Source organism: Phyllostomus discolor, chromosome X, assembly GCF_004126475.2.
Source record: "Phyllostomus discolor isolate MPI-MPIP mPhyDis1 chromosome X, mPhyDis1.pri.v3, whole genome shotgun sequence".
Taxonomy (NCBI): domain Eukaryota; kingdom Metazoa; phylum Chordata; class Mammalia; order Chiroptera; family Phyllostomidae; genus Phyllostomus; species Phyllostomus discolor.
In genome coordinates this window covers 85,025,788-85,042,935 of record NC_050198.1, presented here as the reverse complement: position 1 = coordinate 85,042,935, position 17,148 = coordinate 85,025,788, and the positions used below count along the sequence as shown (strand labels likewise).

General features: G+C 52.5%; 1 protein-coding gene across 1 annotated transcript; it reads right to left on the bottom strand.

The window, feature by feature from the left end:
* Nucleotides 1-10,161: 10,161 nt before the first annotated feature.
* Nucleotides 10,162-13,867, bottom strand: LOC114505227 (small integral membrane protein 10-like protein 2A). Its single transcript, XM_036016518.1, has 3 exons — nt 13,099-13,867; nt 12,054-12,215; nt 10,162-11,406 (listed from the first exon to the last, which is right to left on the bottom strand). Exon 1 carries the CDS (start codon nt 13,724-13,726, stop codon nt 13,490-13,492), a length of 237 nt encoding a protein of 78 aa, XP_035872411.1. The 5' UTR covers nt 13,727-13,867; the 3' UTR covers nt 10,162-11,406; nt 12,054-12,215; nt 13,099-13,489.
* Nucleotides 13,868-17,148: the final 3,281 nt, after the last annotated feature.

Sequence of the window (17,148 nt, the reverse complement as noted above, 5' to 3'; positions counted from 1 at the left end):
CTTTGGAGCACTGATGCAGAGACTGAAGAGCTCGGGTGAGGAACAAGGCTAGTAGTTGACAAACACTAGTCCTCCTTTACTGACTGCCTCCACGTGCCAGGCACCTCGCTCGGTGTCTGTTGAGTGCTGTGCAATAAGTATGTCACCGATTCCTCACACAACGCCTCAGTCACTGATCATTTACAGGCAAAGAAAGTAAAGCTCTCAGAGAGTGTGAGGGACCTGGCCAAAGTCATGACCTCAGGAGCCAAGGTTCAACCCCAGCTGTTTCCCTCACCCAAGCCTCCTCAAACCACACTGTGCCAATTTGAAAGATGAGACTGACAGCCTCCCGGTATTGATGGTGTTCTGAAAAGACCCTGGTGACTTATGGAGGGGCCCTGCTCTCTCGTTCTATCTGCAAATCACTGCTGTAGCATGCATAGAAATCAGAAGCACATAATCAGTGCGGAGGTGCTTATTTGTTCAAGAGCTCGCACTACGTATAACTTTGGAAAACCTGTGTCTCTCCTGCTTGTGGTTTTTTCGATTACAGAAAGCTGACTCTGTCTAAGCAGGGTGAAAGGCTCCTTCCTCCAGCCCCAGTCTGCCCTGCGCTAGTGGACCGGTGCCATCTACTGACTGTTCCCCTGAACTACATCAAAAGGACTCCTCTGTGGGTGTTGCTAAGGCTACAGCTGAAAGCCAGGGTTACCTGAGCACAGCAGGTGTCAGTAAAGAGAAGCAAGGTCCTGGGGCACGGGAAGGGGAGTGGGGGAAGTGGAGTCGGTGTGAGGCTGTAGAGCCTCTGCTTTAGCCCTTTCACTGTGATTCTTAGTGTGATGCGGCCTGACTTTGTATTAAATTTGGCACTGGGGTGCATCCTCTGGCCCAGCAGTGCATCCTCGAACTGCAGCAACTTGCAGGTGGCATGTATGTGGAGACTTGCTGTCATGGCAAAGTCATGCACAATGAGAAACTAGAAACAGAAGAGACATGAATCTGCTAGTCTCAACACGTTGACTTGAGCTCTGACGTTGGTCCCCTGGGGACTGCGTTACCGTGTCTGTGGGGGCACACGGGGAAACAGGAGCAGAGGCTGGCCATGACACACCCACATCCCCATAGCTGGTGAGCCAGGAAGCTGGAACTCCCAGGAGAGCACTCTGCCCCCTGCAGTCCTGGGGGCAAAAGCCTCTCGTAGAGGGAAGTGGGAAGAGAAAGATGGAAAACGCTGCACGGGGTCTGGGTCAAGATGTTGCATCACATCGGAATAAAAAATGCTTTACAAACTGCTCAGATCTGCTATGGGCTTCGCCTGGGAGGTGCTTTAGAAAAGGCCTTCCAGAAAAATTGCATCGAAAGCACTTTCGGAATTGCAGTGGAATTATATACCCCTTGTGCCAGGTGCATTCACTGGCATTTTTGTCACATTTGCCCTGACGTGAAACAAACAAACAAACAAACCATAACACGTTTTATTTTTATTTTTTATATATTTTTAATACATTTTATTGATTATGCTATTACAGTTGTCCCATTTTTTCCTCCCCTTTATGGCCCTCTGCCCTGTACCCAACCCCACCATCATCCCCCCACCTAAGTTCATGTCCATGGGTCGCACATACAAGTTCTTTGGCTTCTCCACTTCCCACACTATTCTTAACCTCCCCCCATCTATTTTGTACCTGCCACTTATGCTTCTTATTCCCTGCACCTTTTCTGCCATTCTCCTCCCTCCCTCCCCCTGCTGATAACCTTCCATGTGATCCCCATTTCTGTGATTCTCTTCCTGTTCTCGCTGTTCGCTTAGTTCGTTTCTGGTTTGGTTTGTTTTGTTTCTTTTAGGTCTGGTTGTTGATAGTTGTGCTTGTTGTCATTTTACTGTGCATACTTTTTAACTTCGTCTTTTTCTTTGGTGAGCCCCTTTAACATGTCATATAATAAGGGCCAATTAGGCAACATATGGAGGTGCAGGCCGCAGGGGCTGGGGTCCTGAGGCTGTGCCAAACACCCAGATGCCAGGAAAAGCCTGGTGCATCGTGGCGAGCCAGAAGTAAGGGCCTCTTTGAGGGGTAGGGCCTATGGGAACAGGGCTAAGACAGTAGCACCGCCTTCTACTCACAGAAACATCAGCCTGTGGGCTGGTGAAACCTGTGCCTAAGCATGGTCCCATGGCCTTGGCAGGACTCTGGGCTGTAGCGACCTAGCCCCAATGTTCCTCGAGGGTCTGTTCAGACACCCTGCTAAGAGGGGCTCGATCTCTGCTCTCCCTCCAGATGATAGCTGTAGTGTCCCTCGGAGTGACTGTGCTCCCCTCAGGGCTCTCTCTCTCCGCTGCCTTGGTCCTGCTTGCCCATTCTGATCCCCTTCCTGGGAGGAGCTGGGGGTAGCCTGCTGGGAGTGCTGGAGATGTGGGCTGATATAGCCTTGGGTCCAGCGGGAGCAGGCATTTATGTAGGGGTAGCACCGATGTGCCCAGAAGCCCAGGACACCCCATGTCCCAGGAGAACACTCCAGGGTCAGAGCCAAGCCCAAGGGCAGCATGGCCAAACATGCTGGGGAGCGCGGGGGGGGGGGGGGGGGAGGGAGCACTCTCTCCCTCTTTTTCTAGGGAGCATTGTCCCTGCTACTTCCCACTTAGGCAGGCACTGGGGAAGTGGCAGACCAGTCCTAGATGACCCAATCATTCACTCAAGATCCCTGCTCTCTATCTGATCCAGGCCAGTGGGGAAAGAACTGAGGCCTAGGATTGTCCCTTTGGAACGAACGGGATGGGAATGGAGCTACCTTTGTCAGCTTCTAATATCTCAGTGGTGGGGCCAGGGTTGTGGGGCCAGGAGAGAAGTTCATCTGTGGAAGAAGCCCACTGGTGAAACAAAACTGTACATCAGAAAATACTTGTAAGCAGAAAGTCAGGACACAAAGCCAAAAGTCACCACCAGGAGAGTTTTGTGTCTATTGCAACCAGCTGGATGAAAGGTATGTGTCTGGCAGTGGTGCTGAGAAAAATCCAGATGCAGAATGAGCTGTTGCCCTGGTCTCCAATTCTATATCAGATCACAGAGGAATGATAATTCTCTGCTTTCTATACACCCTAGTATTAATGTCTGTTGCAGCAGTACCTTCAAAGGACAGGAGCATGGCTGGAACCTTCTATTTCATGCTGCTGATCTTATGTCTGAACTGGAGAGGATTGCTGTGCACTCTGCTCTCAGCTTGGTACTGCCTGGTACTCTTCTGTAGAGTCGATCACAGAACCCTCCCTTCCACTCTATTCTTTTAAAAATATATATATTTGTTTACTTTTAGAGAGAGGGGAAGGGAGGGAGAAAGAGAGGGACAGAAACATCAATGGGCCGTTGCCTGTCGCCCGACCCCCAACCAGTCCCTGGCCTGTGACCCAGGCGTGTGTCCTGATTGGGAATCGAACCAGCGACCCTTTGGTTCACAGGCTGGCCCTCAATCCACTGAGCCACACCAGCCAGGGCTCCACTCTGTTCTCGAATATTCACTTGGCTGTTCTGCTGTCAGCATGGTTTTTGAGTCACATGTTATTTTTGAATGCTCCGACCGTGTCTTCTTGTCATTGCTTTTGCTTTCAGTCCCTCTCATGTCCAGGGGGTCTCCTTATCTCTGCTTTTACAGGGCACATGTGGGTTCTGCCGGGGCCTCTGAGGTGCTCATCACACCAGAGTGAGAAAGTCCGCTCTCTCCTGTGTATGGTATTGCGGTGAAATGGGGCCGGGAGGCTGGGAAGTCATTGTGTGTCCCTGCATCAGTTACCCTTCCCCCTCACACTGAGCAGAGGCCTGCTGGTGCCACTGGCCCAGCGTGGGCTCAGGTAGCTCTGGGAATCACCCCCTGTCCCCCGAGCTTAATGTATGTTCCTCTAAAAGGCTGGCACCAGCTCTCCCAGCTTATGCTTTCTCTGTTCTTCTGGGCTTCCCAAAGGAGCTAAGTTAGACACTGTTTTCTGCCTTTCAGTCCTCTGGTTGCTAGGATGGCCTCAGCTTTCCTTTTGCTCGTGCCTAAAGCTAAATAGATGGGTCAACGGGTGCTGTGGGCACAATGCTTTTCTTTCCACTCCACCGCACCCACCTACACTTTGGGGAGTGCTCCCCAGCCAAGGACACTTGCCTCTGCACAGACACGAGGCACATACACTGTTGAGACTGGCCTGCCTTTTCCAATGAGGGACGGTGTGGGAAAGCTGGGGACAGGCAGTGCCTCCTCCTACTGCAGTGATGGCCTGGTAAAATGACCTCAGGTGCATGTCTGTTAACCAGTGTTTGTGATGTTGGACTGGACACGGGCTGCTTTCCAAGAGGATATTACTGAGTATGAGCAGACACTGAGGGGCTGTATCCCACCCTCCCCTGCATACATCACAAAGGAAGTGTGTCATTTCTTGGGAATTCCTCCATATAGGATCATGTCATCTGTGAATAAAAACAGCTTTAGTTCTTTCTTTCCAATCAGGGTGGTTTTATTCTGGTGGAACATGGGGTTTCTTCCACTGACTAGAACCCCCGGTGCCGTTTTGAGCAGAATAGGCAAAAGTGGGTGTCTTGCATTCTTCCCAATATTAAGGCAAACATTCATTCTTTCACCATTGACTGTTATGCACTCCGCAAATTTATGTAGACACTGTCAGGTTGAGGAAATTCCCTTCCGTCCCCAATCTGTTGAAAATTTTTGTCACGGATGGGTGTTGGGTTTTGTCAGGTCCTTTTTTGGGCAACTATTGTGGTGCTCATCTCCCCCTGCCCACCTCGTACTTTTAATGTGGTGCATAAGAATTGATTTTCAGGTGTTAGACCAATTTTCATTCCTGCAATAAATCCCACTTGGTCATAGTATGTCTCTCTATGGTGTTTGTATGAGGCCTTGCCTGGTCTCCCTACTTTGCATCCAGAAGATGTTGTCCACGAGGCAGAAAAAAAAAAAAAAAAAACCAGAATCCTACCATTGGTGGTATGGAGCCGCCAGTCTCTTCTAGGACTGGAGCCCTGCTCAGAAAGCCACATCTTCCATCCCAGGCTCCTATCCTCCCAGGGACCTCACAGAGGAGCCCCTCTATCCCCTGAAGCACACACAGGGCCCAGACTCCAGCCCACTTCCCTATGGCCACCATATTTGCGCCCTCACCAGTGATGGCAGGAGCCAAGGCAGCCCCCTCCCCTGCCCATTAGTGGCTGTAGGACCTCCCTGACCTGTGGCTTCTCTTTGGTCTGACCTTGTAGGGGACAGTCCCTGCACCAGGTGCACTAAGGGGCAGGAGTGGGGAACCTGCAGCCTAGGTGGGTGAGGTCCCGGGATCAAAGCCAGTAACTGGGGGAGGGAGGGTGGGCGGAGGGGAGAGGGGGCAGGAGAGGGGGCACCTGGAACCTCTGTCACTGGAAGGCTGAGGGTATCAGCAAGGCAGAGGCTGAGACAGAGGCCTCATGCTTTGTCTTATGTGGTGAGTGCCAGGCCGGGATCAAGCTTCTGACTAGGGCTGTGGCTTTCTTCTGGAAGAGGGTGGCCTCTGAGGAGGGACATCACCTGAGGTCACTACCACCCCGCCACGTACCCTCTCTCAGTCCCTTTATCCTCCATGCATTGACCCTGGTCAGAGGGGCTCCCCGACCCCTGGTCTGGCTGGCTGGTGGCAGGGATGGGGGAGCGGTGAGGGGAAAGGGGGTGTGGAGCAGCTCAAATTCATGTGTGTGTGTGTGTGGGAGGGGGGGTGTCCCCAAGTGCTGGAGCCCCAGTGTCCTCCACGCTAGGCCTGCATCCACCTAAGCCACAGACTCTCTTGTCCATCCCTAGAGGCGGAGGTGGGGGCCGAGAAGGCCGTGGGGCACGTCCTTCCTCTACGTTTGCTCAGAAGTTCCTGCAGCAGATTCCTTTCTGTATTTCCAGTAGAGTGGGCCCCTGATTAGAGCGTGTGTTTGCTTTAGTTTCACAAATGCACGGGTATTTGAAGCCAAGTGGACAGTCATCTATCCAGCAGCCCTTGAAGAGCCAGAGCTGCAGTTATTCTTTGATTCTGTTGGGATGGTCACATGGATTTTTGTCTTTGTATTAGTTTTCTATTGCTGTTTTCACAAATCAGCACAAACCTACAAGTTCGACTTATCATCTTCCAGTTCTGTAGGCCAGAAGTTTGGTATGGGTCTTGCCAGGCCAGAATCCTGGTATTGGCAGGCTATGTTCCTTCCCGGAGATTCCGAGGGATAATCCCTTTCCTGTTTAGTTGGGTTATTGGCAGAATTCAGTACTTTGTGGTTGCAGGACCCAAGTCCCATTTTCTTGCTGTCTGTGAACTGAGGGCCGTTCCCAGCTTCTGGAGGCCACTACACTTTTTGGCTCCTGGCCCCTTTCTGCATCTTCAAAGTCCACAGTGGTGGCTTGAGTCTTTCTCACATGGCATTTGTCTAACCCACTCTTCCGCCTCCCTCTTCCACTTTTAACAATAATTTATGTGGTTAGATAATCCGGGCTAATCTATATATTCTAAGGTCAACTGATTAGAAGCCACATAGTGTCATCTGCAACTTTAATTCCCTATAGCAATGTATTCTCAAATTCTGGGGATTAGGACACAGGCAACTTTGAGAAACTATTTGTCTACCACACTCTCCTTTTCGGTTACTATGTATGGCATGTTCATGATTGATTTTTTTTTTATCCTAACTTGAGGACATTTTTTCATTATTTTTAGAGAACCAGGAAGAGAGAGAGAGAGAGAGACAGAGACAGAGAGAGAGAGAGAGAGAGAGGGAGAGAGAGAGAGAGAGAGAAAAGACAGAAAAATCAATCCACTGTCTTTTCATACATGCCCTGCCCTGCCCAGGGACCAAACCTGCAACCTGGGCATGTGCCCTGACTTGGTATTGAAATTGCGACCCTTTGCACAGGATGACGTTCCACCCAACTGACTGGCTAGGGCATGTGGCTGGTTTTTAAAAAAGGTTTTATTATTTTTGTTTTTAGAGAGAGGGGAAGGGAGGTAGAAAGAGAGGGGGAGAAATATCAATGTGTGGTTGCCTGTCTGATGCCCCCAACTGGGGACCTGGCCCACAACCCAGGCATATACCCTGACTAGGAGCCGAACTGGTGACTCTTTGGTTTGTAGGCCAGCACTCAGTTCACTGAGCCACACCAGCCAGGGTGCGTGGGTGATTTTTAATTGATGAAGCAACTTTGCTTTGCTGGAGTAGGCTTCTAGGCTATTAATTGCAGTGAGATTCCCTTTTAGTACCCTGCTAGATTAGGCAAATGGACAAACATTTTGTGGCATACTTTTGCAGTAGAAGTCAATGGGATATTTGAAGCTAAGTGGAAAGTCATATATCCATCACTCCTTGGAGGGTGGGGGCAGTGTATAACTTGCTCACTTTTGGATCCTAAAAACCTGCCCCAGATATGGCACTGAGTGTGTGACTCAGGGGACCATTTGAAAGCATTGCCCTGTTGGTGGGAATCAGGTAACAGGTGGGGGGATCACATGCCTGCCACGAATAGTGTTAACTCTAAGATGTGTTGAGTACTGGTCTGTGCCAAGCACTGGGCTCAGGGCCCTAAGGGCATTCTTGACTTTTAATCCTCCAAAGACTTCCACAGTATTTTGTCAAGTCCATTTTCCATCCCGGTCAGGGGGACACAACCAGGGAGGAGAAGGCAGAGGGCTAGCTTCACTCAGACCTTGAGCCCAGGAGCCACTTCCTGACCTCTGTGCTCCCGCCCCTGAGGCGCTTCTTCCCACAGTGTGCTCAGGATGGCCCTTTAGAGGACAATCCTCTTTTGTCAGCATTCTCCTCCCAGCATGGACCTGGCCTTCCAGGTGCCAGCATCTCCCTTCAGCTTCTCTGCCAGGGAGCAGCTTTTCAGCCCCTGCAGAGGTGGCTGAACCTTAGCAAAGCTGACTGTGGAGCACTGCTGCTTAGCCCTTTTTTTCTCCCCCTTCCTTCCTAGTAGGGCAGAACACTGAGGGTAGGATGTAGGACCCTAAAAGGTGTGAGGGCGGCCTGGTGGAAGCCAAGGACTGTGAGAGGAGTGGATTAGAGTCTAATGGAAAGGCTGCCCAGCAGGGTCAGAGTATGCTGGTACACAGGAGGGCTGTGCCAATAAGCAAATGTACCGAGGATGCTGGGGGTCAGGTTCTCCTGCCAGAAGGCGCTGTAGACATGGAAAGGTGAAAGGTGACAGAGTTCTGGCATGATTCCTGTGCTCTGGGACTGGCGCTGAGGGTACTGGTGTAATCTCATGGTTTTCGATAGGCATACACAGAAGATCTGGGCTTCTAAACACTGTGCTCTCCTGTGAGAAAGACAAGGAATCCTTGGATAAATGAATGAATGAGTAGCCTTTTCAGTTTCCAACAAAACAAACCGAAGAACCGTGCATTAAGCATGCCAACGAGGGGTTGTCTATACTGATAAACTATTTCTAGTAGAAGATACAGAGTCAAACCTTTATGCCTCAGACAACATCAGTGAACAGGGAGGGCAAGGAGAGAGTGAGTAAACAGGCAGACCAGTCCAGATGGGTGGGTGGGGGGGGGCAGGTTTAATAATCCAGGGAACTTACATGCAAGGCTTGTCTTGGGTGGCTGCAAGAATCGGAAAGTTCGTGTAGAGGCCTTGACTGGGTTCAATCACTAGACCGTCCAGATGGTCTCAGCACCTTACTCTCCCAAGGCTCTGTCCTTGAAAAGGCTCTGGCTATGGGAATGGCGGGGGGAACATACATTCCAAGGACAGGGGTGGGAGTAAGAAGCCTCTGATTTTACGGGTCCAGCTCAAGGGTTAACTGGTGGCCACATCCTCTCACTGACTTCCTTCAACAGGCGGCAGGGGATTGTAGTGAGATGATGGCAGCAAACCAACCAGCGCACTGCCTGGAGCTCCACAGGGTCCCACTGCGTGCCAGTTCCCTTCATTTGGTGTTCTGTCCTTAGAGTGATAAGGTCTGAGGGCAAATGTTGTCCAGACCTCGTCACCTTGAATGCTCACAACCCCCGCCCCCGCCCCGAAGGCTCCTTACTGGAAGTACATGAGTGCACGTGGCTGGCCTGGCCACACAGTAGTTGGTGGAGGAGCTGGGCTCAGGGGGCAGGTCTTAACCAGAATGGGGCGTGCCTGCCTGCCTTCCTCCCTAGGCCAGAAGGGTGGCCCTCCCTCATCAGAGGGCCTCGGAGCTCTGGTCTGATTCTCTCCCGTCTTAGTTGTGCCAGGCTACATGATTCCTGCAGTGGGCGTGAGGCCATCAGGGGCTGAACAGGGCCATCGGGACAAAGGGGAGGGGAGGTCAGGGCACTGGCAGGGACTTGGGCCCATCCCTCCCGTGGTGGCAGATGTTGGGTCTCTTTTGCCCGGGTGCTTTGATCCCCGGGGAGCTCTTGGGGACAAGTGGGGAGTACGCCCAGGGCCCATACCCAGGCTTTGCTCCTCAGTGAGAGCACAATCCTGCATCCTCAGGACAGCTCCCTCCTGGCGCCTGTGGTCCTGTTTTGCTCTACCCTGGCCACTGAAGTCTTCCCCAGTCCTCCCTCACTCACCCTCTGCCCGCCTGCCACCCTCACCCCTACAGCAGCCTCAGAACCACCGGTCTGGCTTCTCTGGGGAGGCACCGGGACTGGAGCTCCAGTGGCACAGTTAGGGGCTAAGGTGGGGAAACGGTAAGCTTCTGTCCCTGCAGTTGGTCTTCTCCAAAACTCTGCACCACCTGGCCAGCAGAGAGGTGATGGGGACCTTACCACTTGCTGCTGCAGAGGGGCTTCTGGTGAGAGGAAATGATGTGTGGACAGACTATTTCTCCTCACTCCCCTGAGCCTACCCTTGGGATTCAAATGAATTAAGCACTTTCCAATACCTGGCTCTAAAATGAATGAAGACAAGACCTAGGTATTGGGTTATTCAAACAAAGGTTGTGAGTGGGACAATTGCCACCTCTGGGGCCAGGCCCCTGCTGCTGCCTTCCCCCCCCCCCGCCCCGGGGCCAAGGGGAGGCAGGGGTCCAGGTCCAGTGGCATCTCCAAGCCCCTCCTGAAGGGGCCTGGCCCACTTACAGCCCTCTGAGGGTGCTCCCCTCCCAGAGATCCTGGGCTGAAGTAATGATCTCACCTGTGGCCCCTCTGCCCTCCAAGGCTATTGCACCACAGCAGAAACAGGAGGCTCCTCATTTTACTTACCTCATAGAACATGAGGGCTTTCATTTTTTTTTAACTTACAGAGACAATGAGATTTGACACCAGAAAGAAGAACATTCTCTGACCAGTACAGAGTTAACACACGCGGAAAATTGAAAGCCATGTCATTCAGGTTGGTGTCCCTGATTTTGTAGAAGTTCTGCAGCCTGGAAAACAGACTGCAAATAAATAAAGTGCACTGAAAACCCACCGAGCAGCCAGGGCCTGGTGCAGTTGGGGAGGGGTGGGAAAGCAGAAGCAGCTCACTACTCAAGGCCAAAATGGCAAGAAAAGCAGTGGCAGGAGCACAGGGAAGGACCAGTCCCTGGCCCCTCCCCTAGCCATTGTCTGAGGGCAGAGACAGCCAAAGGAAGAGCCACAGAGCCTCCAGATGGGGTGGAGCTTCTCAGCAGGCCAGCAGGGCTGTGAGGCCAGGGGCCCTGGAGGCTCTGACACACATTTCTCCCTGTGGGACACAAGCACACGTTCAGGGAGCAGCCTCCCTCATTCTCAAGCCTTCTCAGGCCTTCCTGCTCCCCAGCTGGCCCAGGAAGAGGATGCAGCTGGGGATCCACTCACCCAGAGGGTCTCACCCAGGTGAGACCTGGGCTTGAAAGGAGCCCATCTGTGTATCATCCCCAGGAAGGCCCCTGGCCCTCCTCCCAGCTTTCACAGCCCCTGTTGCTCTGCTTTCTCTGAGACTGTCCTGGGAGATCTATGCATGGAGCCAGCAGGCTGGCAGGCTCCCACAAGTGGTCCTGGGTGGACAGGGTTGGAATGGAGGAGGGGTCACCAGGAATGGGGACTCGCAGGAGACTTGGCACAAGGAAGGAAGCCGTCAGGCCCTGTCCATGAGAAACTGCTGGGGGCATGTGGGAGCCTTGGTCCAGCCTCAGTCCCCAGTCCCTGGGGTGAGCCAGGAGGAGTAATTCCCCCAGGACCACCCAGACTCCAGCTGGGCAGCTGAGTGGGGCAGATGCGGTGACATTGGGCCACTCGGGGCCTGGGGCTGACCACACTGCTGTGGGGTTTTAGTCCCACGATCTCTGAGTACTTGGGCCCAGAGCAACCAGTCACAGCAGATGTGGGACTGGGGGTGGGTGGTGAGGGCTGTGGTCTCTCCTGGCTCCCCTCTGGGCTGCTCCTGCCCATGCTGGAACACCTGTCAGTAGCACGCCTGGGCCTCCAGGGTCACTCCAAGCCCATCCAGAGGTGTCTCCCGTGTGATCCTGGGTGTCAGGAAGCCAAGCCTGGGGACAGAGAGATGCAGTCATGTGTGGTTGCCAGTCCCCTCCCACCCCCAGTGTGTCTTTTTACCTTCCTGGTCACATCATGTCCCCAGGGGCCACCCCCTCCTCTCCCAGCCAAGCCCAGAGGGTTGTGCCCAACTGCTGAGGAGCCCTTGGCCAAGCCTGGGATGGGCGGTGGGGGTTGAGGGGTGGGGGGTGGGAAGACCTGGCTCTGTGGGTGAAGACCTCAGGTACCCAGGGGATCCTGGGACTCATCTCTCTTTTGCCTGTCTCACCTTAGACTATCCTGCTGGTCTTCCCAGTCACTTCCAACACCTCCCCAAGGAAAGCTGGCTGCCCACATTTTCCTAACCCTGAACCTCTCTCTCCCTAGATCCCCTGGGAGCCCTGTGATTCCCCTGCCCCATCCCACCATGCCAAGTCTTCCAGGAGACTGGGGAGTGGGTGGGGCAGTGTAGGCCTAAGGAAGATTTAGCTTAACCACTTCTTATCTGTGTGACAAGGGCAAATATGCACCCCCAGAACCCCAGGTTCTGCTGTCATTAGGTAGAGAGAGTAGAACTCCCTCATGGTGTTGGTAGGAGATCTCAGTGCCCAGGTGACATGGTCCTTCTCCATGCCACAACCACACCACTGGGTTACCCCACCTCTTGGGGCCTCTGCCTGGAGGGCCCTTCATCTCCTCCTCAGCCAACCCCTTCACCCTGCTGCTACCAGGAAGTTCTAGGGCCAAGGTTGGCTGGTGGGCAGAGGTTTGACTCTTGATGAGGCCAGAGAAGGGGCGAGTCACCAGCTACAGACACCAGTTCCTGAAAGAAAGAATTGGAAACCTGAGAGTTGCCTCCCTACCCAAAGAGGTCCCCAGTTGTCCTGGTGTTGCCTCCTCTCCAAGCCCTTTCTCTATCCCCCCCCCCCACTTGAGAACTGCCCTCTGCTCAAGGAAAGCCCCATTTCCCACATCCTTGGGGTTCGCAGGGCACGCCTGGAGGTCCTCTGTGCCACAGGGTGGCATTCTGTGGCACAGAGAGGGCTGTAGGTGGCAGAAGAGCAAAACTGTGGAGGACGGGGGCTGGGGAGAAAGGCACCTTTCCAGGCTTCCACAACTGCATCCTCAGAGAGGAAGGAGGAGAACAAAAGTGGCAGCAGTAGCCTCTTGGGAGGCAGACAGCATCCCCTGGCCCTGAAGACACAGTGCAGGGAGCTGCAGAGAGCCTGGGGCCTGAGGGCTGAGAAGGGGACAACCCTGGGGGTTCAGGCTGCCTACCCAGGAGGGTGGAGAAGTGTGGCAGCATCTTTTCTCCTCTAGGGCCTCCCCGTGGGCCACCCCAGCCCAATTCTCCTCCATTTCCTCTGGCTCTGGTGACACCTGCTGTGCCTCTGGGGAAAGGGGACCTGGAACCTGGCCGCCGGTGTGAGGAGGGAACACTGGGGTCTCCGTGGGAGATGGGCTGAACTGCTGACAGGTGCGATGTCTAAGCTACATCTGCCCCTGACCCCCAGTTTGGAATCATGACAAGGGACTCTGAAGATCTCGAGGCTGCCCTGCTTGCCTCTGCTGGTTCCGCAGCTCTCTGGTCTCGCTTCCTGGGGCCCGTTCCATATTTTGTCCCAACCCTCAAGGGGCCTTGAAGTCTAAATGTTATAGCAACCGCCTCCCTCCAGCCCGCAGGTCCAACCTCTCTGGCCGCCTACCTTTAGGGTCAGGCCAGTCAAAGCATGCCCCTGCTGCCGCAGCGTTTCTTCTTTCTGGTTTCCCCCTTTTGCCAACGTGAAGCAACAGGTTGGCTGTACTCAGATAATGTCCTCAAACCCGAAGTCACGGCCTGTTTTCTGAGTTTTTGTGCAATCCAGCACTGGACACGACGGGTGCGCGCAGGTTACGCCTGGGTCCGGCTTTAGGTGGCTCAGTGGCCAGCGTCCTTTCGCAGAGCCCAAGTGTCCAGAGGTCTGGGCCGCCCCGCCTCCTTTCCGTACCGCCTCGGGGAGATCTGGGCGGCTGCGCTGTCCTCCCTGCGGGCGGGTGGACGCAGGGGCAGGAGGGCTGGCCCAGGACCCTCCTGTGGGTCGCTGTGGCCACAGGCGCTCACTCGATCCGCACTTGCAGGCGGACGTTGAGCATCACCGAGGCCACGATGTAGAAATAGGGGAAGTTCATGCGCAGCCGCCAGGCCAGATCAAAGAAGGTGAGAAGCGTGCGTGTGAGCCCCTTGCAGAAGACGCAGTAAGAGCCACGGGTCGCTGCAGAGCGTGACAGTCGCACTGCCAGGCCCGACAGTGTCGCCACCGCTGCCACTGCTGACAGAGCTGCGGATGCCGCCATGGGCCTGGCAGATGCAGACCTTGCCACCCGCTGGAGCACCAGTGGCCGGCAGGCGGGAGGCAGGCCTGGGTTCCGTGTATCCCAGCCCTGGGTCTGCTCCCTGACTGGTTTCCTGTGGCCTCAGCTGCTGCAGCCACTGCCCCTCCTCGTAACGCAAGAACAGCTCCGCCCTCTCACCACCATAGCTCCGCCCTTATCCTATCCAAGCGTCTTCCTGGAAGCCACATAGGTGCTGCAGCAGTTACAGCCTCGCCCAGGGCTCCAGCTACTCAAGCAAGCTCCGCTTTTGACGCCACTGGCCGGCATGCCACAGGGCCTGTGAAAATTGGAAGGCACTGCTTCCCTGGAGGGGTGTGGAGGGCTGGAGGGCTGGAGCGCTGGAGTGCTGGAGCCCTGGAGCTCTGGACTGCCATGCTGATTCCGTACAGAAGGCCCATCCAAAGGGCCCTCCTTTTCACACCACCTTCCACTGTCCTTTACAGAGTTTTCATAGCTTTAGGAACAACATAATACTACAAACTGCAACTCATGTACACCAAGGAGTTTACTCCAAGTTACTTGCTGATTTCTCCTACAAATTGTTGCCGTAGCCTGAGCCCTGTGAGCAGATCACAAAACCAGGAAGAAATCTAGCTAGGAGTGGATCTCAGCTCTACTGAGCAGTACCCTTTCTCTTTACAGCCAGCTGTATAATATTATCAGGTGTAAGAATGAATACTTTTAAGAAACAGGCAAGTGGAGAAGTGAAATACTATAATTTGGTCTGAGTCATATTGAGGCCCCCAATCCTCTCCATAGATGGTCTTGAATTGCCCAGGATATTAGTCTTTTCCTCATTCAATACTCCAAGTGTTTATTGCACAAGGATTATCTGCCAGGCATTGTTCTGGGTGCTGGAAGTAAAACAGAAAAACAGCAACAAAATCCTTTCCCTCCAAGAGTTAAAATTTAAGTGGGGAGAGACATACTATACATTTGTAAATAAGACTTTTTAGCTAATAACCAGGGACATAAAGAAAATACAGCAGAAGTGTGTGATAGAGTGTTTCATAGTAGAAGAAGAGAAGTTTTTCATAGAATTTGGTCAGGGAAAGCAACTCTAAGGAGGTTACATTTGAGGTGAAATCTGAGAAACTATGGGAAGGAAATAGCCATTAAAAAGCTAGAGGAAGAGCCCTGGCTGGTGTAGCTTGGTGGATTGAGTGCGGGCCTGCGAATCAAAGGGTCACTGGTTGGATTCCCAGTCAGGGCACATGCCTGGGGTGGGCAAGAGGCAACCACAATTGATGTTTCTCTCTCTCTCTCCCTCCCTCCCCCTCTCTCTCTCTTAAAAAAAAAAAAAAGCTAGAGGAAGAGGCCTCCAGGTGGAGGAAACAGCAACTTCAGAGGCATTGAGGTTAATTTTGCCTAGAAACTGTTGATGAGGTCTTTGCCTACGCGCTTTTTAGAAGATATATTTTTTTCCTGCCAAGACAGATACAGGTCAATAAGATAAATGGATATACATGATGAAATTGCATGTTATAGTTGGAAGAGAGGGACTAGATAGATATACACACAGCAAATCTACAGATGAAGAAAGTAAGAAACAGTATGAAATCTACAGAAAAGCACCATTTTGGTAAAATGAAAGTACAGGCATGGGGCATTGGAAGTCAGGTGTTTTTACTGTAGGAAAAAGAAGTTACAAATAAGTATGAAGGAAAGTGCTCCCACACAGATTGGCTCCTTGACATGGGGCCACACCTGCCCGGACTCACTATGGCAGCCCAGTAAAGCTGGAAGGATATGAGAGTGATGGCAAGTGTAGCCGATTGTGGGAGGAGTCGGAAATGGGGCTGCAGAGGAAGATTGGTGCGGGGATTTAAAACTGAGCTGTGGCAGCCATTGCTGGGAGAACCACGCAGCTTTGGCTGAGTGGGGACCCCCACAGCTTTAGAAGGGGGAACCACCACCTGGCTTTAGCAGAGATCCTGGCAACAAAGCTGATGGTGCCGGGAACTGAGGGAGGCCTACCAGCCGAGACGGATTACTGGGAAGAACCGGAGGCTGCCTGAGCCACGGACTTCTATTTCTTTTCCTGAGATACGGTACCCCAGACTGGGCAAAGGGGGAAGGAAGGACTGTGTGTGTGTGTGGGGGTGTTTTAAGGGACTTTAGGATTTTGATGAAGACATTAGGTCACTACTTGAAGTCTGTACAGCATTAAATAAACATTTCCTTTCCTTTTCATGAATCTCTGGCATTGATAAACGTCTTTCCTCTGGCAGTGGACATAATGAACTTGAGGGGTTCCTTTTGGGTAATAGTATATTGTCCCAGGCTCCCCTTTGTTGTTCTGTAACATAGGTTCTTTTGAATGGAATCCTTTCTTAATCACTACTATCATTTATTGAGTGCTTACATTATTACATCATTACATCATTATGCCAGCCAGATACTCTTCCAAATACTTTCCATGTATTCATTAATTTAATTAATATTTCTTGAGTGTTGACTAACATACTCTTCTGAGCACTTGGAATAAATCAGTGAACAGAAAGACATAAACTTTGGTCCATGTAGAACTAACATTCTCATACTTTCAGGGAAGGGTAGATGATAAAACAATAAATAAGTAAAACATGGTATGCTGGAAAGTAATAAGTGTTATGGAAAAATATAGCAGGGAAGGTAGTTCCAGAGTGTTGGGGAGGGGTGGCAAGTTGTACTTTAGAATAGGGTAGTAGTTAGAGTAAGCTTCATTAGTGTTACAGAACACAACAAGGGGGGGGGGCCTGGGACGATATACTATTATTGAAAGAAGGCCCCGGGTCCGTTATGTCCGCTGCCCTAGGAAAGACATCTCTCAATGCCAGAGATTTGTGAAAAGGAAAGGAAATGTTTATTTAATGCTATACTAACTTAAAGTAGTGACCTAATGTCTTTATCAAAAATCCTAAAGTCCCTAAAAACACCCACAAACACACAGTCCTTCCTTCCTTCCCCCTTTGCCCAGTCCAGAGTACCGTATCTCAGGTAAGGAAATAGAAGTCCATGGCTCAGGCAGTCCTCTGGTTCTTCTCAGTTAGTAATCCCTCTCGACTGGGAGACCTCCCTGAGTTCCCGGCACCCTCAGCTGAGTCGCCAGGATCTCTGCTAAAACCAAGTGGTGGTTCCCCCTTCTAAAGCTGTGAGGGTCCCCACTCTGGCACAGGCACGTGGTCCTCTCTCTCAGGGCTGCAGGAAGGGAGAGTCCCCACTCTGCCAAAACTGCATGGTTCTCTCCTCCAGGGCTGCCGCATGGTTCTCCCTCTCTCAGGGCTGTGGGAGTCTCCACTCTGTGCTTCTCCCCCAATGGCTGCCGTGTCTGGGTTTAAATCCCCCGCGCCAATCTTCTTCTGCAGCCCCATTTCCGACTTCTCCTACACTTGGGCACACTT

Coding starts and splice junctions, on each gene's coding strand:
- LOC114505227 (XM_036016518.1), bottom strand. CDS start 13,726: ATGGCGGCATCCGCAGCTCTGTCAGCAGTGGCAGCGGTGGCGACACTG.